Consider the following 27,395-nt stretch of genomic DNA (forward strand, 5'->3'; position numbering starts at 1 on the left):
TGAACCTAAAAGAAGTCTCATAGATAAGATTCCACTTTTGATGGAAGACAATAAACCACAGATTCAGACAACCCATCAAAACCCAAATATGATGAATAAAAGATATCCCTAACTATACACATATTGGATAAACTATAGAACACCAAAGAAAAATATCTTAAAATAAATAATAAATATGAAAGATTCAGTGTTTCTGAGATGTCAGTTCTCCCTAGATGATCTACAGGTTGGGTACAATTCCCATGGAAACCCCTACGGGCTATTTTGTTGAAATTACAAAACATGATTCTAAAATCTATAAAGAAACACAATGTACGCAGATGAGATAAAAGAACTCTGAAAAAGAACAAGATGGAAGAACTTCTCCTCATTTCAAGATATAATACAAGGGTGATTTACTGTTTTTTAACTTATCTCAATTTTAGAAATGAAAAAAGGAGGAATAGTTTTGTAGTTATACTTCCTGTGATTTCATAAGTCTTAATGTGAAAGTGTCTGTTGCACAATCTAAATGGTCAATAAATCAGCTATGTTAAACTATATATATATATATACATAAATGGCAATAAACTCATGAAAAGATGCTCAATATTGTTAAACATCAGTGAACTGAAAATGAAAATGAAAGGAATACCTCTATTCACCCACTGGAATAATTTAAGTTAAAAAACTGGTAATACTAAGTCTTAGTGAGGATATAGAGTGCCTGGAAGTCTCACATATGCTGTTGGTAAAATAAAATGATACAACTACTTTGAAAAAAGTTTGGCAATTCCTTGTAAAAGTAAACATGGATTTACCATACAATCCAACAATTTTACTCCTAGATTTTTACCAAAGAAAAAGAAAAATATATGTCTACTCAAAAACTTGCACACAAATGTTTATACCAACTTTATCCCTAATTGGCAAAAATTAGAAACTACAAAAATGTTCAACACTAGGTGAATGGATAAACAATTATTTTATAGCCATACAATGAAATACTATTCTGAAATATACATGAATAAAACGAAAAATGTGTTTGGAAAAAGGAAGGAAGAGAAAGAAAACAAAAATAATTCAATCAAAATGAATGGAAGAAATGAGGAAAAATAGAAAAAATAAGATAGAAGTCACAAATAATGAACATTTAAATGCAGCAGTAATCACAATTGGTATAAACGGCTACAGTCTTCAATTAGAATACACAAATTGGCAGAAAAATTAAAAATATTCATCTTTCTGTCTTTTAAAAGGGCGTACCTAAATCATGAGGACAAGGTTTTGAATAGTAAGATGAAACAGTGAAAAACAAGTGTGCACTAGTCAAAAGAATGCTGATGCTGTAATTGTAATAATAAAAAAGTCATCTTTAATGCAAAAATTTAATAGAGATAAACTGAGTCAGTGCAAAGCAAAAGGATTCAGTTCACCCAGAAGATATAATAATTCTGAACTTGGAAAGACTAAAAATAAGTAGCTTTAAAATATACACAGCAAACATTAACCTAACGACGAGAGATTGAATAATTCACCATTATAATGGGATATTGTAACCTGCCTCTCTGGGAAATTAGAGATAAAATAAATCATTGAGTAAGTTTATTATTTAAACATCGTGATGGACTGTTCGATTAACTGAACATGTATGTAACACAACCTTTTCAGCACATATGAATATTTTATAAAGTATGTCCTTCCTCAGTCATAAATCAGTCAATATTTCAAAGGATTTCTCTTATGCAATTCAAAGGATTTCTGTGGCCAATTCTTTGACCACAGTTCTGTTATAATCAAAGGCAATAACAGAAAAGTATTCACAATTTTTAAATTTAATTTTGAATAAAAATAAATTAGAGGGCATAGACTTATCCTAGAAATCGAGAAATACAAATATTAAGTTTTTAAAAAGTACTACATATAAGTACAAATGGGAAGTACCTAAGGAGTGTTGCAAAGAGATTTTATAACTCAAATGCTTACATTTGAAAGGAAGAATGCTAAAGATTAATAAACTAGACGTTCAACTTAATAATTTAAGAATAACACAAACTTAAAAAGTAGAAGAAAAAAATAATGGCAAAAGTAGAAATTAGTGAAATAGGAAACAAAGATGAACAGAGAAGAACTAAGCCAAAATATGGTTCATTAAAAAAGAGAGACGGATGGAGGGCTGGAAGGAAGACAAGCAGGGAGAACACGAGCAAGAGCAATCAAGAGAGAGCATCCATGCGACCAAGGGCAAGAGAGTGCCCAGCCAATGCAGGAAGGCACTAAGAAGCCAAACCGGGAGTCAAAATGGGACATTACCACCACTAGTGAAACAATTCAAATGCGATAATAGGATATTAGGTATTAAGCTTTGAAAATATTCTTGAAAAATATATGAAATGGAACAAACCCTTTTTGAAGTAGTCAAACCGACTCCAGAAGAAGTGGAAAAAACTTAATAGTCCTGTATTGGTTAAATAAATTTAAACTTGAACTAAAATTTCTCCAACAAAGAAAGCAAGAGCTCCAGATACCTTTGCAAGCTAATTCCAGTTCTAAAGAAGCTTTCCAGACAATAGAAAATGCAAGAGCATTACTCCCCAGCCCATTTTAAAGTTTAGCAGAATCCAATTTGATACTGAAATAAAACATTCCAAGAAAAAAAATTGCAAGATGTATTCAGCCTTAAAGCTAATAGCATTCCCTTGTATACTGAGAAAGCCACATTCTAATTTATAATTCACTCATGTGTATGCATATTTGTTCAATTGCAATAGAATATTTTTTCCACTTAAAATAAATTCATTTATGTTTTCATTTGTTTATATCCTGTGTCAGTCTGTTGTATATTTAGACTGCCAGCATCAGTTGCCCTGAGGCTTATCAGCCCCCAATACAATGATAAGCATGAGATTTTGAACTTCTAAGTCTGAGGCCTAGAGTTTTATTTTCCCATATTTTTTTGGCTAACATCCAAATTTCCTAGTTAATGTGGAGGACGCTTTAAGATCTCTGTCCACTCTTCCTCTTGGTCTTGTTGCCTATCATCCCCTTATGTGAGCCTTAATTATAGTCACTTTATTTCAAGTTCTCCAAACATGCTCTCCTTCAGAAACTGCATTTACATGAGACCACTCTCCTTGCCCTCTACTTTGCTGAATGATTTTCACCATCCAGTTCATGCTCCACTTTCTCCATGAGGCTTTTTACAACCTTGTGAATCTTCTCACAATTTCCACAGTAATGAATATATGTATAACTCATGTGGTCCTTTTTTCCTACTTATGTGTACGGTAGATAGAGTGCAGAAATACAAAAGCCCTGAGTCCTTTGTACATTGTTACATATTTCAGGAGCAGTAAGGAGCAAAATTACTCTCCACTATATGCACTTTTCTTGTGGTAAAAGATATGTAACATAAAATTGACTATCTTAACCACGTTTAAGTGCACATTTCAGTAGCATCAAGTGTGTTCACATTGTGGTGAAACTCATCTTTAGAACTTTTTCATCTTGTGACTGAAATTCTGTATTCATTACACAGCTTCTTTCCCCCTGCCCTGGGCCCTAGCAACCACCATTCTACTGTTTCCATGAAACTTGACCACTCTAGACACCTCACATAAGCAGAATCACACAGTATATCTTTCTCTGTACTGGTTTACTTCATTGAGCACAATGTCCTCAAGGCTCATCCATGCTGTAGCATGTGACAAGATTTTGCTATATGTACTTTTTAAATGTATCTAGAGTTTCCATTTCTTTGGAATGATCACTTTCTTAGATATTTTCATTTTTTCACTGATATCTTTGTCTCTAATGATAGGCTATCATTTATGTATTTGTTTGCATTTATGTTGGAAAAGCACTGTTCACAAACTATTTTTACTGATCCCTTGAATATTATTGACAACAAGAAATAAATGCAGCAAAGACATGGTGCACTGCAGCTGGCTGAAGTAGGGAGAGAAAGGCAGTGATTTGTGCTGATTTTTATTTTACTCATTTGTTAAGTAGCTTTTTATGCACCTACTTGTCAGTGTACAGCACTAATATTTATGCCCCAGTAAAATTGCCAGTTATCTCTTTTCATATATCTCTGGGTTCACTTATGAATAGTGGAAAAGACTTCATGTTTAAATCCATGAGCACCAAGAATTTGCTTTGTCTAAGTAGTGCAAGATCTCCTTCCTTTTTTCTTCGTATCCTTGCGGTGTCTAGCTCTGTGATATGTATAAACTAGGTTCTTAATAAATATCTATATGAGGTTTATTTTCCGACTGTGAAAATGATGTAGAACCCGACACAAACATTGCTTCAATAAGAAGGAAATATCTTGCAGAAAACAGAGAAGACATAATTATGCATATAGTCATCATTCTGTTTCTAAGCCATGTCAGTCTTCCCAAAGGCTGTGGCACTTGCTGTTGCTGCTGTGCCTTAAGAGATCTGCATGACTGGCTCCCTTTTGTTATTTAGACATCAGTTTAAATATCACTTAATTGGCGGGGCCTTACTTGACCACTCAATCTAATACCATTGACCCTTCCTGCAGTTAACTTTCATCCATTGATTTTGTTTGTTTGTTTTCCTTATGAGACTTTTTTTTTAAAGGTTTTTATTTATTTATTTATTTATTTATATTTTTTCTCCCCAAAGACCCCTGGTACATAGTTGTATATTTTAGTTGTGGGTCCTTCTAGTTGTGGCATGTGGGACGCTGCTTCAGCGTGGTTTGATGAGTAGTGCCATGTCCGCGCCCAGGATTCGACCTGACGAAACACTAAGCCACCTGCAGCAGAGCGCGCGAACTTAACCACTCGGCCACGGGGCCAGCCCCCCTTATGAGACTTCTTATCATGTGAAACTGTTAGTGCTACCTAAATAGCTAAGATAAATGCAGCCAATAGTTAACATAGCTTAATATAAGGGAAGCCATCTTATAGAGGGGAACCATGTTAGGACTATAAATAACCCTGATCCATAAGACACCGCCTTTTCCTTGTTAGCAATGCTGGAGGTTGCACATAGCTTAGAGCAGTACACATCTGCTTGCTCTGTTATTTTCATGGCCTTGGCTTATACATAGACCTCCCTATTCCAATAAGGCAATAACTGTTCTTTCAGCTTTTCCAGGGATGTAGTAACCTTCGGGAAAAAGCCCTCTGTTGGTATCTGTCAGCACTGACAAGAGAAAGGGATGCTCTGTAGTCTCAAAGACAACAAGACCAGATGGTCAACATTCTGAGACCCCTCCCTGCTTCAGCCCATTTGCCCCATATAACCGCTTCAAAATTGTGTAGTTTTAAGATGTTTCTTTAGGACACTAGTCTGCCATTTTCCCTCTTGCTGGCAAGCTGTAACAGAAAGACCTTTTCTCTCCTACCAGCTTGCCTCTTGACGGTTGGCTCATCCTGCGGTGAGTAGAAGGCCCCCGTTAGCACTTAAATAGCTATGTTTTTCATTTATTGTTTATTATCTGTTTCTCCTCTCTAGAAGGTAAGCTTCATGCCAATGGAGGCCTTTTTTTGTCCTGTTGTTGCTCTATTTCTAATACCAGGCACTAATTAGGTACTCAATAGTCACTGAATTAATAAATGACTATATATAATATTAATTATAATATTACATTTTAAAGGATAACAGAGAAATTATAGTAAAATGAGGAAAGTAATTACATATGTATACATATAAACACATACAACACACACATACATATACATACATATATGTACACACAATTTTTCCACTATTTACCTTTCCGAAAATGCTTAATCTTTTGGAGTCAATGTATGGCTGTTTCAATAGAAATCTGCAATGAGAAAAAAACATATATATGTATACACTTTATCTTTTTGAGTCAAATGCACATGGGGATTCATTCTTGGCACCAAAGTAACCAGAAGTCAAACTAGAAATACTTTTGTGGTTTCAACTGTATTCATGTAGAAGGGTCATGTATTCCAAAACCTTGATAATCAAAGTGAGGATCCAGCAGTTAGCATCAGCTGTCAGCTTGATACAAATGCAGAATCTTGGGCTCCATTCCAAGCATCCTGAGTCAACATTTACATTTTAACAATATCCTAGCCAGTTTCTATGTACTGTTTTAAAGCACTTACTAGAGTTCTCAGGCCACTTTTTCATGGCAGTGTGGTAATGGTATCTGTGACGCTCAAGAACTGTTAATTAACTAGGGAAATAATAGACATTGTGGATTATTATAAATAAATAATGCAGTGGTATAATTAAGATCTTTCTCATTTTGATAAATCCAAAATGAATTCTAATTCCACAGGGGAAGTATAATTCTTTTATCATGGCAGTAGGAGTAAAATATACTTGAAAAAAAAATGCAATAGTCTATATGATTAACTTAGAAAATTGTCCAATCACTAAAATACAAACCTCTGAGTCACTATTGAGCAGTAGTATATATTGATGTGGATTAAGGCTGCCCCAGCTAGAGAAGCCCAAGGTGACCTGGCCTACATGCCAAACTATATGACCCAGTGGACTTTTTTTTATGGTATGAATTAGAACTGCCCCAGGGAGAGAAGCCCAGGGCATCCTCACCTACATGCCGATCTATATGGCCAGATTCGTATCTAAAGTTATATGACTGCACAATAACCAGACCCCATCTGCACTGAAATCATTTAATGACTTTTTACATCATCTTTTCTTTTTCCAGTAAAAATAAGTCACGTACCCATGCCTTATAAAATTAGCCCTAACCCTCAACTCAGGGCAGCAGCAGGAGCTCTGACCGCCCGTGGGTCCTGTCCCCATGCACCAGCTCTGCCTGCCCATGGGTCCTGTCCCCATGCCAGCGGGGGCAGCAGAAGCGGCGGCAGCAGAAGCTCTGACTGCCCGTGGGTCCTGTCCCCATGCTATTCCACACTATTCTCTAAATAAAAGAGCACTACTGCCAGATCTTGAGAGTCTAAGAAATCTTTCTTTCGACTCCTCGGCTCACCGATCCCGCATCATATATCAAATACTTAACTTCTGTCATTATGGGAAAAACAATAGGAAAATGTGCTCCCACTTACTTCACAGCTGCTATTTGGTCCTTTACTTCCACTGAACCTAACCTTCGATGGATCTCCTGCAAAATTTTCAGGCCCTGGAATCCACTTCCTCTACCATCAAATCGTGCTAGGATGACGTTATCTGTGTCGACAAGTACTGAATCCCAGTCAATATGGAATTTATCTGTAACCAGCTGGCCGCCTGGTTCTTCATCCCTGCAAATATCAAGACATTGAACCAAAACAAGAGTCATTGACAAACTGGTAGAAATTTTCACTTTCACACTTCTTAGCTAATAAAAATTATGGAAAAGACCTATGTAAGCTATTAAAATTTCTATTAATTCTTGATCAACTTGAAACTTTAAATGCCATTTTCCTTTGTAGAATTTTGAAGGAAAATTTCTCTGAATTAAGTGAAACTATGAAACAAGGTTTAAAACTGTGCATGAGAGATTAATTTAACTCATTTTTCAAAAGGGAAAAATGAAGAAAAATGCCTGCATTTTCCATAGGCATTTCTAAAGAATAACTGTCAAGTTGACATACAGGCTCCTTTTTATTGGATTTCTTCCAGACAGCGTGTTTTAGAAATGTCTTGCAGATGGCACACAAGGGCTAAAAGTTCTGATAGAAAGCAGAATCAGTTATGGAGTCTTAATAATAATTTATCAAGAAGTGTACAGCACTAAAGAATTTCAGACCCAACAAGAAAAACTGCATTAATACTTCCTGAATTGTTTTTTGGGGGGATGGAATTCTCGCTGAGGAGAATATAAGCAAACAGTGAGGAAAAATTCTTTTTCATCACTAAAGTTGATAGCAAGAAAAGGAAGCAGAAACACATCTGTTTGAAAAATTTGAAAGCTAGAAGTAAAGGACACACAAATTATAAAGCACAAACATTCTCTGCAGAAGGACAAGGTGATACAATTTTAAAATGTCAGATTTCAATGGTATTTATTATTTTATTTTCCAGAATATAGAAATGGTAAAAAAGCCGACTCATAAAATCACACAGATTCAGGTCCACATCTAGGTATCTAGGTATAGTTCAAACATGCAGCTGTCCATGTGATAGATTTGAAGAGCATCAAAACGTCTAACTCTCAGAAACGATCTCCATTTTTATTTGGGCTACACCAGAAATCTTGACCCTACTCACTCTCCTGTAAAGAAATCAAACTCTCTTGCCTTCTTGCTTATGCAAATATGTTACCTAGAAGCATCAATACACAAATTCATCCTCATTAACAAGCTTTTAGGTTATCAGGTTTGCTAAAGAAACGGACTTCAGGACAGCAAGTGGAACTGAGAAGACACAGGGGTTGTGAGAGACTGGTGAGTCAGGTAAAAGGGAGTAGGAAATAGGGCAAAATCTGAGACAATTGAAATTCCACTGTATGCTGTTATGGGCTGAATTGTGTCTTCAAAATTTATATGTTGAATCTCAAATGTCCAGTACTTCAGAATGTGACTATATTTGGAAATAGCACCTCTATAGTGGTGATGAAGTTGAAATTATGCCCTCAGCATGGGCTCTAATCCAGTCTGACTAATGTCCTTACAATAAGAGGAAATTAGGACACACATGTAGACTCCAGGGGTATGCCAGCAGAGGAAAGACATTGTGAAGAAGTAGCAAGTGTAAGCTATGGAGAGAAGGCTCAGAAGAAACCAAACCTGCTGGCACCTTGATCTTGGGCTTCTAGCCTCCAGATCTGTGAAAAAATGAATTTCTGTTGTTTAAGATACTCAATCTGTGGTATTGTGTTATGCCAGCCCTCGTAAACTAACACAAATGCTGTCTGTGGTCAAAGCAATTAAGATCCTTCATCTTATTTACTACCAAACTTATTTAACCATTTTAGGGAGGAAGTTGTTTGTTGTATGGCTTATTACATCTATTATTATTCCTACATCGTAAATAAAGAAATTGCGCTATGAAAGCATTTTAATCATGACCCCACACTACACATTTAATGGTGATCCTGTGATCCGGATCGAGATCTGCTTTGTCCTTTCACACTGCTTGCAATCTTAGCTCTTTTTAATTTAATTTTTTAATTTATTTTAGTTTTTGCAAACTTAGCGCTTGATCAGATTATTGAGAGTTGTTACTAGACACATCCACATGCTCTAACCTAGAATTCTAATTGCCTGGCTCAGAATGAAGTCTGGAATTGCTGGTTTTTTCCAGTTTCCAGTTGGTACTGATATAACTTGTCTAGCATTTGAGAAGTAGCATGAATCATTACGCCTAACACAGTTTCTGGTGTACAAAGGACACAGCAAATGCTTGTTGAACTAGACCTTTTCTGAGAAAGCAGGCCCAGGTGATGTTTGAATTGGAAAGACATTAAAAAGGCTTGAGTTTAAATAGAAACATTATTTTGAAGCTTGGGGATTTATTGCAAATATTAGAAAGCAAAACATGATTCATAGAAGATGAGCTACAAGGATTAGCTTCAACATTTAAGCTGAGTGTAAACATGACAGTTTGAGTCCCAACATCACTCTGAACATGGACAAAAATACTAGAACACTAAGACTCAGTTTCCTTATCTTTAATAATAGTAAAATACTGTCTTGTCTCCGTCAAAGACTTTGCAGCCACTAAATGGCATAATGTACTTGAAAATACTTTATGAAATACAATAAGCAATAAAAAACCCTTGCTAGATTCAGCAAACAATAAATTGCTATTATTCTTTTTGTTTGAAACAACTTTTGCTTATATTCAGCATATTTCCTTAGAGTTCAAAATTGAAACTATATAAAGGATTTTGGACAGTTGAGCAGAAATTAAAGTGGACAATATCTATGGATAAAGATATTATGCCATGTCATGTGACCAATTATATCAGAGGCACTTCCATTTTCTAGATGGACCAATGATTTCAAAGCCTTACAAGAAAAATAAGTGCAATCAGCAGATGCTTTGGAGTGATTATCAGAGTGTTGTTAGTTATTCAGGCAGAACTTTGCAACTTTAAAAGCTGGCAGCAGCCCGAAGGTGATATTATAAAATGTTTTGTTAATAAGAAGATGTAATTTTCCAATTTACATATGACCTATTGCATTGTTCACATCTATTTTTGGAGTTCACAGCTAAGTGAACTTTAGACAAAATGTAAATAAGTCATATATATTTTATGACAGGCAAATAAATTATTTTAAAATATAGTTTAAAAAGCAGCACATTCTCAAACTTAAGATTAATTAAATGGTTGCAGATTTTTCAAAACAAAAGCCTTCAACCCTTCACTCATGTTTGCAATATCCAGGGAAAAAATAACAATTTCACTTCTTTGTTCTTCTCTCTAAATTGCCATTTTTAACATTGATGCCAGCCCTGACATGGGTTTCCCTACCCTAAACCCAGAATATATGGGGTTAAAAACCAAAGCACTCATTCCCTGCTTACTCCCTGGCTCCCTGGCTCCAGAATCCACTATCCACCATGGAGACAAACGGCCAAGGTCACCCACCTGGATTCCTTATCATCTCTTCCTCCTCCCTGCAAACAGCCTCCAAAGATGGAAAGCAGGCTGGTGGGAAAGCTCCAACCAGCAGGGCCACTGACTCCCCCACCTCTCTACAAGCAGCCACATTCCTCACAAACCTTTAAAACCTCTTGCCTCACTCTTTTGGGGAGATGAGACAAAACAAGACAAATTTGAAGGCTCACTCTCGTCTTCTGGCTAATATCATGTGAAATCAAATCCCTTTCCTTGCCATAAGCCTGCTGTTCTAGTTTTTATTTGGCCCTTCTTGTGTGGCAGGTAGGAAACTATGTTTGTATGTGGTAACAACATCAACCTTGTCTTTACAAGATTTCAATGTTAGAACACAAAATATCAGTACACTATCAGCCAATTAATTTAAAACCTTTTTTTGTTTAGTTGAGTGTTTTGTTCCTTCTTTTTTGGCGTGTAATACAAGCATACGTATTTCAAGAAGAGTTATAAAAGAATGTGGATTATGATGGTAAGCATTGCTATTATAAGGGACAAGCCACACACTTGAAGGAAGAAGGAGGAGATTCTTCACAAACTGTGGAGCAGAAAATATTAGATTTTTTTCTTCAAACAGAGGAAAGAAAATACTACTTATTAGGTGGAGCAGGACTAACAAGACATTTGCTGGTAGAAAGGATAACAAAGAATGTACCATAGACCAAATCATACACCATATAATAAATGGGCTGCATAACTTGTATGTATACAGACTATGCAGAATTTGTGAGCTCCAATTCATTTGGTTCCTTTTTGTTTGCTGAGTGTCTTCCTTATCTTTTTTTCTACACTATTTTGCTTTACTCTGCCTGTCTCAGAAATCTCTGGGGATCCATAGACAAAAGGTGTTTCGAGGTTGAGAATGGGGACACACAATTTTATTGAAAGTTGTGGCAAAAAGATCAATTCAATCTATCCTAAGCAGTGAAAAATTCAGCAATATGAATTTTGCCTATTTCCTAACACAGACGGTGAAATCAACCTAAGACTGTAAGCTTTTCTTAGAAGTTAAGGTCTTTGAGGAAGAATCCTCATGTGTTTCAATACCCTTAGCACTGAAGGTGTCCATATGAATGAAGAGTTCAGGATATGAGCACATAGTAAAATAGAGAAAGAGATGAGCATAATGCACCATGTCCAATAGATCTTTAAAATGACAGAACAAACCAGCTTTTTATGACATAAGAAAACATCGCTATACCAAAACTGAGTTAAAGTGAAGAGATTCATTCAGACTTCACGTTTGATCAGATTCACAAAGTGTTATTTAATTTCATGAAAAGAGGGTTGAATTCATGTTCAGAGAACACAATTTTGGGTCCTGATTTTGTTACTGATATGCTGAGTTACTTTGAGCAATTCCATGCTCTTTTTACCTTCATTTACTGTTTTCATTATTAAATAGTATTTTATAACTAGTTAAGATCATGTACATACTTTGTGTGTGTGTGTGAGGAAGATTGGCCCTGAGCTAACATCTGTTGCCAGTCTTCCTCCTTTTGTTTGAGGAAAATTGTCCCTGAGGTAACATCCATGCCAGTCTTCCTATATTTTTTGTATGTGGGGCGCTGCCACAGGATGGCCTGATGTACAGCATGTAGGTCGACACCCAGGATCCAAACCTGTGAACCCCAGGATGCTGAAGTGGATCACGTGAACTTAACCACTACACTGCCAGGCTGGCCCCACACTGCACATTTTTAAAAGCCCTTTTCCTTACCAGTAAAATTTTGGTTACCATAGTTAGAAGGAAAATATTTTCTGAGAGCACTGTCCATGCCTAATCTATTGTGTAGCAGATTTTTTTTTCCCTATATGGTAGAATTTAAAAGCTACCATACTGACAGCTGAATATCTGTGGAAGGAAGGGACATAGAAAGAATTGGTTACAGTCATCTCAGTTCTTTGCTCTTTCTTGTTCTAGAATACACCAACTTTAGCTGCATGAGTGCTGGAAGAGCGCTAGGACTATTGAGAACAAGGTTTTGCAATTTTCTTTTAGATATAATAAACTGAAAAAAAAAGTGTGAAAGGAATGGTGAAGAACAGAATGGAAAGCAAGACAAGGGAAAAGAAACTGATGCTGCAAAGAGCCACATCACCCTAAATTCTTACAGAAAATCAGTTTTTGATGCTTCTGATTTTGTTTTTTAGGAAAGAATTCACTTCAAAATAGAATTTGAGTTGGACATAGGACAGTAGTTTTAAACAATGTTTGTCTTGCCTGAATCTGCAATTTACTTTGTAGAAAGTTTCAGTAAGGGATGATTTTGTTGTAACATATATGTACATTTAAACTCTAATAAAGTTTGCCCTCTTTCAAGAGGTATATACATACAGATACGTACATTGGCTAATTGGGCAAATTCCTTTTCTCTATTTTTCATTGTATTATCCTTTGATTTCTTCTCATGGATTGATTATCTTACATGCAGAATGGCAGAATGTTTTCTATATATTTACTACATCATATGAGAAATATTATTTTTTCTGTCAGAGAACTGTTTCTTGTCCATATCCTCATCTTCTTCCATTAAGAATATTATAAATATAATTTGCAAATTTCTGATCCATAGTTTGTTTACAATATGATTTTTGGCTGAATTACTTTTCTTCTGAGTTGTAACTAGGTAAGTGTTGGATATGGTTAATATTATTTGTGCCTCTATCCAGACCCTATCATATAGTTCCTAAGCCTATGTTTCTGGTAGAGATTATGATGAGGTCTACATCATAATACATAGAAAATTAGACTTATCAATCAAATTCTCAAATTTTATTACTGTCCATCACTTGTGTTCATATAATTGTATTCATAGGTCTTGTCCATTAAAATCTTTTAGAATAACTGTCTGCATTAATGACCTGAACTTTATAGGGGTGTGAGAGCGTCATTGAAGAAAGGGTATAAGTGATAGGTTGATAAAATTAAACAGAGTTGAGCCCAGTTCTAGAGGCTTTAGACAAGTCACTTGCCTTCCCTATGCCTAAGTTTGCTTATCTTTGGTGTGGAGGATGATAATAACAGTGCATACCTAGTAGAGTTATGGCAAGGATTAAGTGAGATAATATATATAAATTGTTTAGCAAAGTTTTTGGTTCTTGGTAGATGTTAATATTATCAACCTAGTTCTGGTCAATGCTATGGGACTTGACCTTTTCATCTTCCATTCCTCCTCATAGAAATCGAGCTCCCAAATTTGGCAACCCTAGGCAACTCTGCGTTGATAATTCCTGAGCCTTTATATACTAACAGTCAAGTTTTCCTATTTGGCTTAGTCTGAAGGAAGGAAAATTCACTTGCAATAAAAATGTTCTACTTTTCAGTGGGGGGGTCTCTCAGTTAACCCAGAATGAAAAGTTGTGCATATGTATGTATTAGTTTTTGTGTGCGTGTACTTGATTTCTTTCCACACATAGTTAGGTGTGTTTGTGCACTTGAGTGCAATTGTATGTTTAAGTTCTCTCTTCTCCTGCTTCTACAGATACATCTTTCTTTTGGCATCATAAAATCAAGAAAATCTTACCTTGATATACCTTTCTGGATTATAGAATGTATGACATAGAAATTGGGTCTTTTTTGTTTTGAGACATTTTTTTCAATAAATTTTCTTTACACTCAAAAAGCTGCTCAGACAATAAATTCAATGTTTTCTTTCTTGATCAGAATTTGGATCTCTGAATTGGGGAGGATATTTTGCAATAAAACTGAATTTTTTTTTGTATCTTTCCTCTATTGCTCTTCTCCCTTCTCCCCTTGTCTTCCTTTTCTTCATAATAGGATAGCCTTCTTAATATCACGGTCAATTACTGTCTACTAAAGCCACTCTTCCTTGTCTTGAAAGGAATTAAATCCTATTTTGCTCTTTGGTTTCTTTGAATAGAAGCCAGAGATTGTCTCCGTAGCGTGATACAAAAATGCATAATAACTATCATTAGAGCAATGAAGAAAAGCAGAATCCACTTCTTTAAATCAAGTTATTTATATTGTCATAGGAAATCAAGAGATGAAAAGCTCATCAGAACACAGGTTGAAATACTGAACAGCATGGATATTAATGAGCCAGCTATAAAATTGAAAAATCGACTGTTAGTATTATCCACACAAAATTAACCTCGGGATAAACATCTTAGACAGTACATGAAAACATGGGAAGAGAAGTAAAAGAAAAGGGCCTCAGGGATATCTCACAGACAGAAATTGTGTAATAAAATGGGAGGAAGCTCCAATCTCCTAATCATCTCTGGTGCCAAAGTCTTACCACATTAATTCTAATCCGTTGGCCAATTTCCATTTGGGATAATTTCTAACAGAGTTGATGAGGAAGGAGAAAGTGAAAGAGGCTTAGTGATCTTTATTTTCAGTTCCTGGGAAAGGTTATATCATCACAGAGCTAGAATAACATTTGATGCATTCCCTTCCCTTTAGAGAGGGTCACACCTAAATCAGTCACAGTCGAAAGAAAATTTAGCACATTATATAAACAGACCAACAACAGGAGAATGTACCTCATGTTTTATTTGTATATAATTGTTCTGTAAATCTCTTATATAGCAGGTCTGCTTTAGATACTACAGTGGATATTATATTGCATTACCTACACATAATGGATGTCTATAATGGATATTATATTGTATGGATATAATGAAAATTGTAATAGATATTATAATGGAAAATATCCTACATCTTGGCTTAAAGAATATGGGAGTATTTCTAGATAAAATGGAACAAAGCATGTGTACCTTAAAAAAAGGAAACTGACGACAATCTTCACAAGAATCTCACATTTTCCCATATTTATCGTATTTCTCTAGTACAATTCAGCATGGGAATGTTGTGAGTATAACATTGAAGCATGCGATGGTACATGGGATATATATCAAGAATTGCAACGGGTTTATATTATCAGAATGGAAGCTAATTATATACAAACTTTGAATCTGCATTTCATCCTAGGGAGGGAATTATCCACTTTCAATAATGCATGGTGTTTGAACAATACTTTTTTTCTAACGATAGAATCTTTAGCTGGACTCTAGAAGTCAATTAATCATCTGGAAAATGTGGCTATATAAACACGGAAATTTTAAACTTAGCTTGCTTTGTTGTGTCAATTAAATAGGAATAATAAGTATAGTGCTAACAATAAGTATTATCAGCAGAACCATTTTACAGTTTAGTAAACTGAGACCCTGAGAAGCAAAGCAACTGTATACCATAGATGGATAAATAACCTAGGTCTTTGAGAGAATACAATTATAAGGTTAATCTCAACAAAATATTCATTTAATATCTTTGCCATATAAGCAATTACATCCTCAAAGCAAAAGGAGATTGGGATTCTTAGCCAGAATAGGATTAAGAATTTAAGGTTTTGAAAGTCTATTTTATTTTTTTACCAAGTTCTAACTCTGAGTCTTCTCTTGAATTTACATCATATCTTTTGAATGACTTTATCCCTAGAATTTTTCTGTTTTTTTTTTTTGAGGAAGATTAGCCCTGAGCTAACATCTGCTGCCCATCCTCTCTTTTTGCTGAGGAAGACTGGCCCTGAGCTAACATCCGTACCCATCTTCCTCTACTTTATATGCGGGACGCCTGCCACAGCATGGCTTGACAAGTGATGCGTGGGTTCATATCCAAGATCTGAGCCCACAAATCCCCGGCCGCCAAAGCGGAGCATGAGAACTTAAGCATTGCACCACCGGGCCAGCCACCCTAGAATTTTTTAGGTAAAAGTAATACAAGCCTAAAAATGTACCTTTCTGCTAAGTTTTCACCTCTCAGTAGATATCTGACAGGTGGTATTTTACCTACCACTTCTGATTACAGTATCTGCCCTGTTGTAGCTCTGAGACTGTGAGAAAAAATTAAAATAATGTATATGAAGTGTCTTGTAAACTGCATGTTGTGTTGATAAATTTTTTCAAGACTATCCTTATACATTAAGATATATATATGTAAATATATATATATAAATTTTTACACTTTTATTTCTCAAAGATGTGGCATGTTCTGTTCAACATGTGTTCATTTGGCATGATATAGTTCATGTATGATGGCTTAAGAGGGAAATGACATCAATACAGACATCATGGTAGTTCTTGCACAGTTTTTTCCAAGACAATGTATGGTAATAGGGATAGACATTCTCAAAATTAAAGACTTAGCACTATACTAAGACCACAAGAAAAAAGCTGAAAATCAGCAGAAGCACCTTGCTTAGCACAAGTTATGCCTGGTTTAGTAGCTTCCAAAATCATTGGGTCCCTCTATCTTAGGCTTTTTAGTGACAACTGAGAGTTCTGATTATGAAGGCTGCAAAGGCATGGACTAGAGTAGAACAGTGAAATAATGAAGAAGGCTACACCTAGATCAGGTTTATAATTTTGATAAAAATGGTATGATAAAAATAGCTACAAGAGAATGCCCTTAAAGAGGAAGCACAAATGCCCCTTTCAAGGCTGAAAAGGACTGACTAATTATAGATAAAATGTTAAGATTTAACCCTACTTGTATTTTAATAGGAATATTATTGTTTGAATTGTGGTTTTGTTTAAAGTTAGTTTTGAGTTTCTTCCCCATCTCATTTCTCCTAGATACGTCAGAATTCTCAGTGTGTGACTTTACACAATACTTGTTTCTCTGGAATATATGTATGATGTTATAAGAGAAAAGCCTGTACTTCTGGCCTAGCTTCTCATCATCATTTACATCCCTTAACTCTTCTTATTTTGTCTACATGCTACATAGCCTTACAGGTTTCATAAAATATTTCTTTTATATACAAGGTAAAGGGAAGAAGATAAAAGAGAATCCTGAAACAACATAACGTCATTGATGTTCTCCTTTAACTTGTGGAGTTAACACCATATCTTAGTATCTTTAGTTTAAACTTTCAGAGACATGTTAAACTAGTAACACAGTTAATATTCTCCTCTATCATGGATTTTAGAAAAAAAATAAATCATTAAAACAGGAAAAAAAGGAATGACTTAAGTACAAGTAAACTCTTACTTTTATGACCCAATATATGATCATCAAAACCTAAAAGAGCAAATTAGGAACTATTTCTTATGAAAAGCTTGCAATATAGAGTACACTTGTATGTTTTAAATGGGTACTAATAATCAATCAATATCATTCATATGAAACCATTCATATCTGAGACCTGTATTAACAGAGGAAAAGAGCTAAAATAGTATAAATATGTAAGTCATAGAAGTGATTTTATAGATTTCTATACTATATCTGCATAAATCTGTCAATTTAAAAGAATCATCAAAGAGAATATCATACTGTATGCATTACGTACATATTTGTTGTAAATTCAGAAATTTTTTCCTGTGACACTTTCTCAATTCATCGAACTTGAATTTGAATACTTTCAAATAGTACTAAGAAATTCACGTTGGTGTGCGAGAATCAATATCTAAAGTTTGTGAAGAACAAAGTGTAACTTGTTCAAGAAAAATATGAAAAGCAATGATCACCTTCTCCCCTTCCATTACCTAGATTAAATGCCTCTGTCTTTTCTCTTCTTAATCATTTCTCACATATTACAGTGTGGGCACATTTGCCATCCACTGGAAATGAGGAAGATGAACAAACGCAAGAAAAATCAGAAACTTAAAATTTAAGCTTCGACCCTCATCAAATGGCAGAGCAATAATCATCACTCTTTGAGACAAGTACTAGCTCTCTTTCTTGTCCATATCAGACAGTACATGTTTTATTTCTGTAAGAAATAGATATTTGGCATGAACAAATGGAGGATTAAATAATGTTAAAGAAGTTTTGGAACATATGTGTATTTACTCTTGGGAAACAAAATAAACTTACTTCTGATATTCTGACCTGCTCAAAAGTCTACGAATCCACAGAATAAATGAAGAGTGTAAAGACTTCTCATGAAGTGAATATTTTGATTAGAATTTGAAATTTTATTGGAAGTTCTAACCAGAGCAGTCAGCAATAGTCTGGACTGAGAATTTGATCTCCTATATGGAATACCAATGAACTTACTCATGATTTCTATAATCATTTTACAACAAAGCATTAACATGGTACAAGATGAAAATGTTACATTCTAGAAGTTATTGTAAGTTGTTTAGTAGGAAAAACAAAAGGTCATAAAAATTTGGGTATGGAGAAGTCCCTATTTATCTTGGTCAGCATTTTTGATAATTTGCCAATAATAATTATGCAATAGGCTAGGTAGGCAGACAGTGTTGGGTAATGGTAAGAGCAGAGCTTTTTGACATAAAAAGTAGATAAATAAAATGAGTTCAAATCCTAATTGTGCCTTGCTCATGATCTTAGAAGTAATAAACATGACATGTTTTACTCATAGTTTCCTTGTGTAAAAATGAGGGCAACGGTTTCTGTAGGGATTAAAGATGGTATCTATACATCCTTAACATGATGCCCTTTATACAATAAACACTCAATAAGTGGTAGTTATTATTAGATCATATTATTTTAAGAAGATAAACTCAATAATCAAATGTAAAAGAGAAACAGTGAAGAGAGAGCATGAAAATCAATCACTATTTAGCATTATCCAGAAAGACTGTAAGAGAAATGAGAATCTTGCCTCACTTTTTCTAAGTAGGAAAGTAAAATGCAGAGAAATTGACTCATCCAAAAGGCTGAATTTAAATACATTATAAACTCTCAAATCGTTTATTTCTCTCTTTACCCATCTTGGCTTAAGTCATTCCTGATGACTAACTCAGGGCTGATTGCTTTCCTGGCTTGCTTATTCATGTATTCATTCATTCTATCAACATTTAAAGAACACAAATAATGCTCCAGTTACTGTGTTAAGTCACAACAATACCAAAGGAGTTCCTATGGACAAGGAGTTCACAGTTTACTAGAAGAGACAGCAGAGGAAATATTGTAATTCAGCGTGGTTACATGTTATCACAGAATTGTGCATAGAATTGTGTGAAAATACATCTTGAAGTATTAATAGAGCTTTTCCAGTTGGAAAAGGAAAATAAAGATACGGAAGACTGTGTAAAGAGACACAGAGAAGTGACTGAGAAGCTGATACTTCCCAGAATAAAGCAGTTTTTGAAATTCTCTAGAGCACTGAGTCTTTCTTTAGGGGTAGGTGGAGTCAGATGAAGATGGAGAGATAAGTAGAAAACAGATGACACCTTTTGTATGCCGTGCTGGGGAATGTGACTCTTCCATCAATTGGAGAAAAAATAATGAGAGGATTTTAACCAGGACAGCCACATTTTCAGATATGAATCTCACAAAGCTCCACCCTAGTGGCAGAGTGAAAAAGCAAGTAAAAGAGAGAGAACAGAGCAATAAACTAAGAAAAGGAAGTGTAAGTAGAGAGCAGGGTGGTAGATTAGAATTGACTCATTCAGTTATGACGTCTGCCTGGTATGGGGCTTGGAGAAGGATAGTGTGGGCTCTTGGATAGCCCCATTGATTCAAAGATCAAGGCAAGACACTATGGTCCCATGAGCATGATGCTATTCACAAGTTTAAACAATATCCATATTGTTTGTTGAAAGGAACGTGCATGTATGAAAAAAAAATGATGATATTATCTTGACTGTTATAGATGAGCAGCTGGATAATTTCACTCAGCATGAATGTATCTGTTAATTATATCCTGCTATTTTTTTCTTTTAAAGATTGGCGCCTGAGCTAACAACTGTTGCAATCTTCTTTTTTTTATTTCCCCTCCTGCTTTTTCTCCCCCAATCCCCCCAGTACACAGTTGTATATTTTTAGTTCTGAGTCCTCCCACTTGTGGATGGATGGCGCCCCAATGTGGCCTGATGAGCGTTGCCAGGTACACACCCAGGATCCAAACCCTTGAAACCCTGGGCTGCTGAAGGAGGAGCGCGAGAACTTAACCACTCGGCCACGGAGCCAGTCCCATATCCTGCTATTTAACAGAATAATTATACAGAAAATACAGAAAAGAGCTGGCAAACAACTCATTTTCATAAGATGACCAAGTTGTGGGGCTTTGACTTGCATAACCTTGATTGTATGATGAAAACATCTAGATAAAAATGAACAATGCTCTCCAGTTAGAATAGCAACCATGTTCATCTGATTTCTGGACATCATTCACTTATTCATTCAACACATATTTGTAGAGCGACCTTTTGCAAACGTTGGTTGCTATGAGGAACACACAAATAAATTAGGCACAAATAAACTGTTTAATATATGGAATGCATAAAATAAATATTTTTTAAACATTTCTACTGTCTTAAGATGCTGAAATATTTCATAAGCCATTCTATAAATTATTTCTATAAATACTCACTTCTAGACTGTGTACTTGCCTTCAGAAACATTGGTCCAAATTCTAGTGGAAATCAGAAATTCCCTAAATAGCGTGTAAAAACATCCTCACAAAAATTAGGGTAAAGGTGGGGCCGGCCTGGTGGCGTAGCAGTTACATTTCCACGTTCCACTTCTCGGTGGCCTGGGGTTCACCGGTTCAGATCCCTGGTGCAGGCACCCCTTGGCAAAAGCCATGCTGTGGTAGGCGTCCCACATATAAAGTAGAAGAAGATGGGCATGGATTTAGCTCAGGGCCAGTCTTCCTCAGCAAAAAGAGGAGGATTGGCAGTAGTTAGCTCAGGGATAATCTTCCTCAAAAAAAAAAAAAATTAGGGTAAAGTTGAAAAGTGACAATATCATTGATATGGTTCAAGGTATATTGAGAACCTTTGCACAGAAAGTTGTAGCTGTAGGAGGAAGCGTGGATTTGGGATTGTAATAAGATATAGATGGACGAATAAGAAAGGTGAAAGAAAGCTTCAGGAAGACAAGACTTGATGGAGAACCATGAATTCATTAGAATTCCAAGGAAGATGAATTCAAGGAGAAGGAACAAAGTCATAGGGGCATGATAGAAAGTGTTGCATTCTGGAAATCAATGTAATTTGTTGAAGAGTCACTGTCTCCCTGAGTTAGACCATTATCAAGTGTGTCATGGATAAATTGAACATGAAACAGTAGAAGATAGGAAAAGATGATGATTCCCTGGCACTGAACAAAACTCCCCAGCCCGACAATAGTGCTCTTTACAGATACAGCAAACAAACAAACAAAAATCTTTTATCTCTAGTAACAGTACATATGTCTGGATGGCTTCCTACCAAGGTCTAGACAATTAGGTTCGTATTTATTTGTTTAGCAAATAAAGACATATAAGTGTAGGCTATCTACCATATAATCTTCAGTCTTGCACTACTAAAAGAATTATAGGTTAGTCAGGAAGGTTTCATAAGGTTTCTCAATGTGCTCTAGGCATTGTGGAGATACACTTAACAAATCTAAAAAATGATTACAGATTTCAAGATGTTGTAATCCTTTTAGCTCCCCACATCCATCAGCACAGCTTCTTGCACATAAAAACAACATGGTAAATGTGTATTGTATTCAACTACATAGACATGAGTAGAAAATAAGAATAATATAAAAAACAACTATTCAAGGTGATAAATGCTGAAATGGATATAGATGTATATAGCATAGGTATAAAGATAAGTATGGATTCCTGGATTCTTAAGGACTCCCTATAATGTTAAGGAGAAAGAGAATTAGGCATCTGGAAGGAGAATAGGAGGAACAGGAAAGGAAAAGAGATCCATGACCCCATAGAGACCACAGTAACTCGAGGCCACTGAGACACATTTGTAGTGACAATGCTTTTTAGATTTTCTATTACAGTAAAATATCCCATTGCCATTGATTGACTCATACTTTCAATGTCATGGAATTAGTTTTGGGTTTCAGAAAATATGTCCATGGACAACTCCTCAGAGACTGTTTCTTCTGAGGTTCCACAATAAAGATTTAGCAGAAAGCGGATTCCGAATTGCCAGAGCTATTTTCTTCAAGGTCGATTTTCCTTCGAGCTACTCAGGTATTTGCTGGAGGCTGTCTCCAACTCCTGCATTCACCACAGAATTTCCTGGATGTAAACCTGTCTGCACAGGTGAAGAAATGACTCACAGTCTGTCGGGTACTAGATACGCTGCACAGAACAGCAATAAAGTAGTCACGCCCAAATTGCTAAATCATCTCTAAGCCTCACTTAAAAAATAGTCACTTTGCATATTATCTCTCATTGCCTAATTTCCCAGTTAGGAAAAAGAAATTAATTAGCATTATTTTCTTTTTTAGAGAGGGGATAAGTTGCACTTGTTACTGAAAACGGGGTTTAATCTTAAGAAAAAAATGCCTTTAAATTAGAAGCAATCTAAAAAGACGCAAAAAACAATTTATACGTAAGCCATTCTGACTCATATGAGTTTCCAATCATAAATATTTTAGGGATGATCATGCAGCTGAAAACAACAGGTCATTTTATAAATCTAAAATCAAAAAAGAAAAATTCCCATTTGGTTTTGTAAGCCATATTCTGCAAAACTTCTGAAAATTTACCTCTGAAAACAAAGCTTAGACAAAGTAAATTAATATTGAATATAATCAGCATATAAAAACTAATGAAAAAATACTCATTTTCATTCTTCCCCCCGTTAACCAAAAAAGTAGCAAAGTAAATTCTATGGGTTTGATTGAATTATTTTATCTGCTTTAGTAATGAATACCTATTAAATAATTTTATAGATGGTAAATTAGTTATTTATACAGATAATTTTAAATGTTAAAAAATACTACTCCTACTAGTAATAATTACGATTAGGTCACAATTTATTAAACCCTAAGTGCAAGTGTTTATGCTCTACCGAGCACGATGCTGACATAATTATATAAATTATCACATGGTATTACCTCCAAGTTATTTACAAGGAAACTGAAGCTTAGAAAAACTAAGCAATGCATTCGTAAATCTTTGAGCTGAGATTTGAACTTAGGCCTACCTGACTCCTAAGCCCGTATCTTTACTCTACTCTCCTGCCTCTGAAAGACCTGATTTTCCCTTGAAAACGAGAGAAACTGAGGCTTGTGCCAGTCCTTACATTCCTTTTATGAAATAAAAATCCCCCAGAACAAAGCACAAATCTGATGTCAAGATGACCCAGTTGGCTTCTCTGACTTGTGGTTACAGAGAGAATCTGTAACTCTTGTCTACTTTTTCCCACAAAGTGTGACGCTGCTCTGAAGCCAGTGGGTAAGCACGTGAGAATAACTGTCTACACATCCCTCTACATAAGTAGTGAGTTTTGCTTCTAGGAAGCATGCCTAGCAGGGTTCCTTTCCCTGAGAAACATTATTTTTCACTGAATAAAAAGAACAATCCTTTTTCCTAAATGGTGATATGCCTGAGACAGAAAATGAGGTTGAAAATATTTTTCCTTTTTTGTCTCATCCAAAGGCCTTAAATATTTGCCTCAATAAATCTCGTATATAGTTCAAATCGGAATTGAAGGCAACTAGGTGAAAGAGAAAAGACAAAACAAGGAGCCAAGACAGACAAGGATGCCCACTTTCACCACTCTTATTTAACATAGTATTGGAAGTCCTAACCAGAGCAATCAGGCAAGAAAAAGAAATGAAAAGGATCCAAATTGGAAAGGAAGAAGTGAAACTGTCACTATTTGCCAATGACATGATTTTATATATAGAAAATCCTAAAGAATCCACCAAAAAACTTTTAGAAATAATAAATGCATACAGTCAAGTTGCAGTATGCAAAACCAACATACAAAAATCAGTTGCATTTTTATACACTAACAACAAAGTAGTAGAAAGAGAAATTACGAATACAATCCCATTTACAATTGGAACAAAAAGATTAAAATACCTGGGAATAAACTTCCAAAGAGGTGAAAGATGTACACTCTGAAAAGTATAAAACATTGTTGAAAGAAATTGAAGAAGACACAAAGAAGTGGAAAGATATTTCATGCTCTTGTATTGGAAGAATTAACATAGTTAAAATGTCTATACTTCCAAAAGCAGTCTACAGATTCAACGTAATCCCCACCAAAGTTTCAACAACATTTTTCACAGAAATAGAACAAAGAATCTTAAAATTTGTATGGAACAACAAAAGACCCTGAATAGCCAAAGGAATTCTGGGAAAAAAGAACAAAGCTGGAGGTATAACACTCCTTGATTTCAAAATATATTACAAAGCTATAGTAATTGAAAAAAGCATTGTACTGGCACAAAAACAGACACAAAGATCAATGGAGCAGAATCAAAATCCAAGAAATAAACCCACTCATCTATGGACAGCTAATTTTTGACATGGGAACCAAGAATATACAATGGAGAAAGGAAAGTCTCTTCAATAAGTGGTGTTAGGAATACTGGACATCCACATACAAAAGAATGAAACTAGACCATTATTTTACACAATACACAAAGGTTAACTCAAAATGAATTAAAGACTTGAATGTAAGACCTGAAACCACGCAACTTCTAGAAGAAAACATATGCAGTATGCTTTTTGACATTGGTCTTAGTGGCATATTTTCAAGTACCATGTCTGACCAGGCAAGGGAAACAATAGAAAACATAAACAAACGGGACTAAATCAAACTCAAATGCTTCTACACAGCAAAGGAGACCATCAACAAAATGAAAAGACAACTTAACCATTGGGAGAAGATATTTGCAAACCATATATCTGATAAGGGGTTGATATCCAAAATATAAAAAGAACTCATATATCTGAACAACAAAAAACCTATCAACACAATTTAAAAATGGGCAGAAGATCTGAACAGACATTTCTTGAAAGAAGATATACAGATGGCCAATAGGCACATGAAATGATGTTTAACACCATTAACTACCAGGAAAATGCAAATCAAAACTACAATGAGATATCACCTGACTCCTGTCAGAATGCCATACTTAACAAGATAGGAATCAACAAGTGTTGGAGAAGATGTGGAAAGAAGGGAACTCTCACACACTGCTGGTGGGAATGCAAACTGGTGCAGCCACTATGGAACACAGTATGGAGATTCCTCAAAAATTAAGAATAGATCTACCATATGATCCAGCTATTCCACTGCTGAGTATTTATCTGAAGAACATGAAAACACAAATGCATAAAGATACATGTACCCCTATGTTCATTGCAGCATTATACGCAATAGCCAAAACTTGGAAGCAACCTAGGTGCCCATCAAGGGATGAATGAATGAAGAAAATGTGGTTTATGCACAATGGATTACTACTCAGCCATAAGAAATGATGAAATCCGGCCAATTGCGACAAAATGGATGGAACTTGAGGGTGTTACGCTAAGTGAAATAAATCAGAGGGAGAAAATAAAATATTATATGATTTCACAGATAAATAGAAGATAAAAACAACAACAAATAATCACATAGCAACAGAGATTGGATTGGTGGTTACCAGAGGGGAAGGGAGGAGGACAAACGGGGTGATTAGGCACGTTTGTGTGGTGATGGACAGTAATTAGTCTTGGGTGGTGAACATGATGTAATCTACACGGGAATCGAAATATAGTGATGTACGCTTGAAATGTATATAATGTTATAAACCAATGTACTGCAATAAAAAATAATAACAATAAAAGCATTTCAAGCCACACACACACACACACACACACATGCAAAACAAGGAGTTAAGAAATAGCAAATAAGAACTTCCTCAGGAAGACACCAAGACCTTTCAGGGCCTTCTGGGTATTAGGGACAAAAGAGAAAGGTCTGGGCATGAGAAACTAAGTGAGGTCAATGCGTTGGAGTTAGGAATAAACACTGGAGTAAGGGGAAATAATATTATATTTTCTGTATTATTTAACTTAAAGTAACAAGTTGCTTCTATACATTAAAATATCTAAATAAAGTTAATGTAATCTACATATAAAAGAATGGATTATAACCGCATTAAGCGTAAGAATCTTACATGCTGGGCACTTTATATGTTGTATTTCATTTAACCTAAAAAGCAGCCTTAAAACCTAGGCTGTATTGTAATGTTCGTTTTATATTTGAGGAAACTGAGCCTTAGAAGAGGTTAAGCAACTTGGTCAAGGACACATAGCTAGTAATGACAAAACTGGAATTTGAAACCAGGCAGTTTGATTCCACAGACTAAATACTTATCCTTCACATTCAGTAGTCACAACAAGTTATGCTATTTTAATTTCTACTGTTCCTACTAAGGCTCTGATATAATTCTAGACAATGCTAAGCACTGTCATAGCGATATGCTAGCTGGGTTCTTAATAGGGAAAATAACTAATAACTCTCAGGAGTACAATGTTACATCAACATCAAGTTAGTTAACCACTAGATGTTAGGGGTCTCTATGCCCAATGCTATATAGTCACAATACAGTCTCATAGTATGAACGAATTCAATCCTAAAGTCAATTCCAAGGTGGAAAAACTGAAGAGTCAGGTTTTCTGAACATTGGAACTGTTTCCTGCTGGTCATGAATCCAGGAAGGAAAACTGATATAAATATAACCAATTGTTTCAGCAATGGAAGTAAATGTTTCCTCATTGTTGCATAAACAACTGAAAAAGAGCACAGAGCTTACATGTGGCAACATAGATGTACCTAAACGGTATTATGCTAAGTGAAATAAACCAGTCACAGGAGGACATATTCCACTTATATGAGGCATCTAAAATAGTCAAACTCATAGAAGCAGAGAGTAGAATGGTGATTGCCAGGGGCTGAGGGGGAGAAGGAAACGAGGAGTTGCTATTCAATGAGCATGAAGTTCCAGTCATACAAGATGAATAAGTTCTGCTTGTTCTGCTGTGCAACACTATGCCTATAGTTAATGATACAGTATTGCGTATTTAAAAATTATTAAGAGGTAGATCTCATATTGTGTTCTTTTTTTTTTTTTTAAGATTGGCCCTGAGGTACCCTCTACTGCCAATCTTCCCCCTTTTTTTTTCTCCCCAAA

At 35.4% G+C, this 27,395-nt stretch overlaps 1 protein-coding gene across 4 annotated transcripts in view; it reads right to left on the reverse strand.

Moving 5' to 3' along the window:
* The window catches only part of DPP10 (dipeptidyl peptidase like 10), a 1,231,994-nt gene that overhangs the window by 12,611 nt on the left and 1,191,988 nt on the right, over nt 1-27,395 (reverse strand). For all 4 annotated transcript variants that reach the window (XM_070241800.1, XM_003363234.5, XM_070241801.1 and 1 more), the window contains 2 exons: nt 7,029-7,223; nt 5,731-5,785 (listed from right to left, as the gene is read on the reverse strand). In XM_070241800.1, the coding sequence (XP_070097901.1) occupies nt 5,731-5,785; nt 7,029-7,223 (250 nt within the window). The remainder of the gene's footprint in view (nt 1-5,730; nt 5,786-7,028; nt 7,224-27,395) is intronic.

The sequence above is a fragment of the Equus caballus genome, chromosome 18 (assembly GCF_041296265.1).
Source record: "Equus caballus isolate H_3958 breed thoroughbred chromosome 18, TB-T2T, whole genome shotgun sequence".
In the NCBI taxonomy this organism is placed as follows: Eukaryota; Metazoa; Chordata; class Mammalia; order Perissodactyla; family Equidae; genus Equus; species Equus caballus.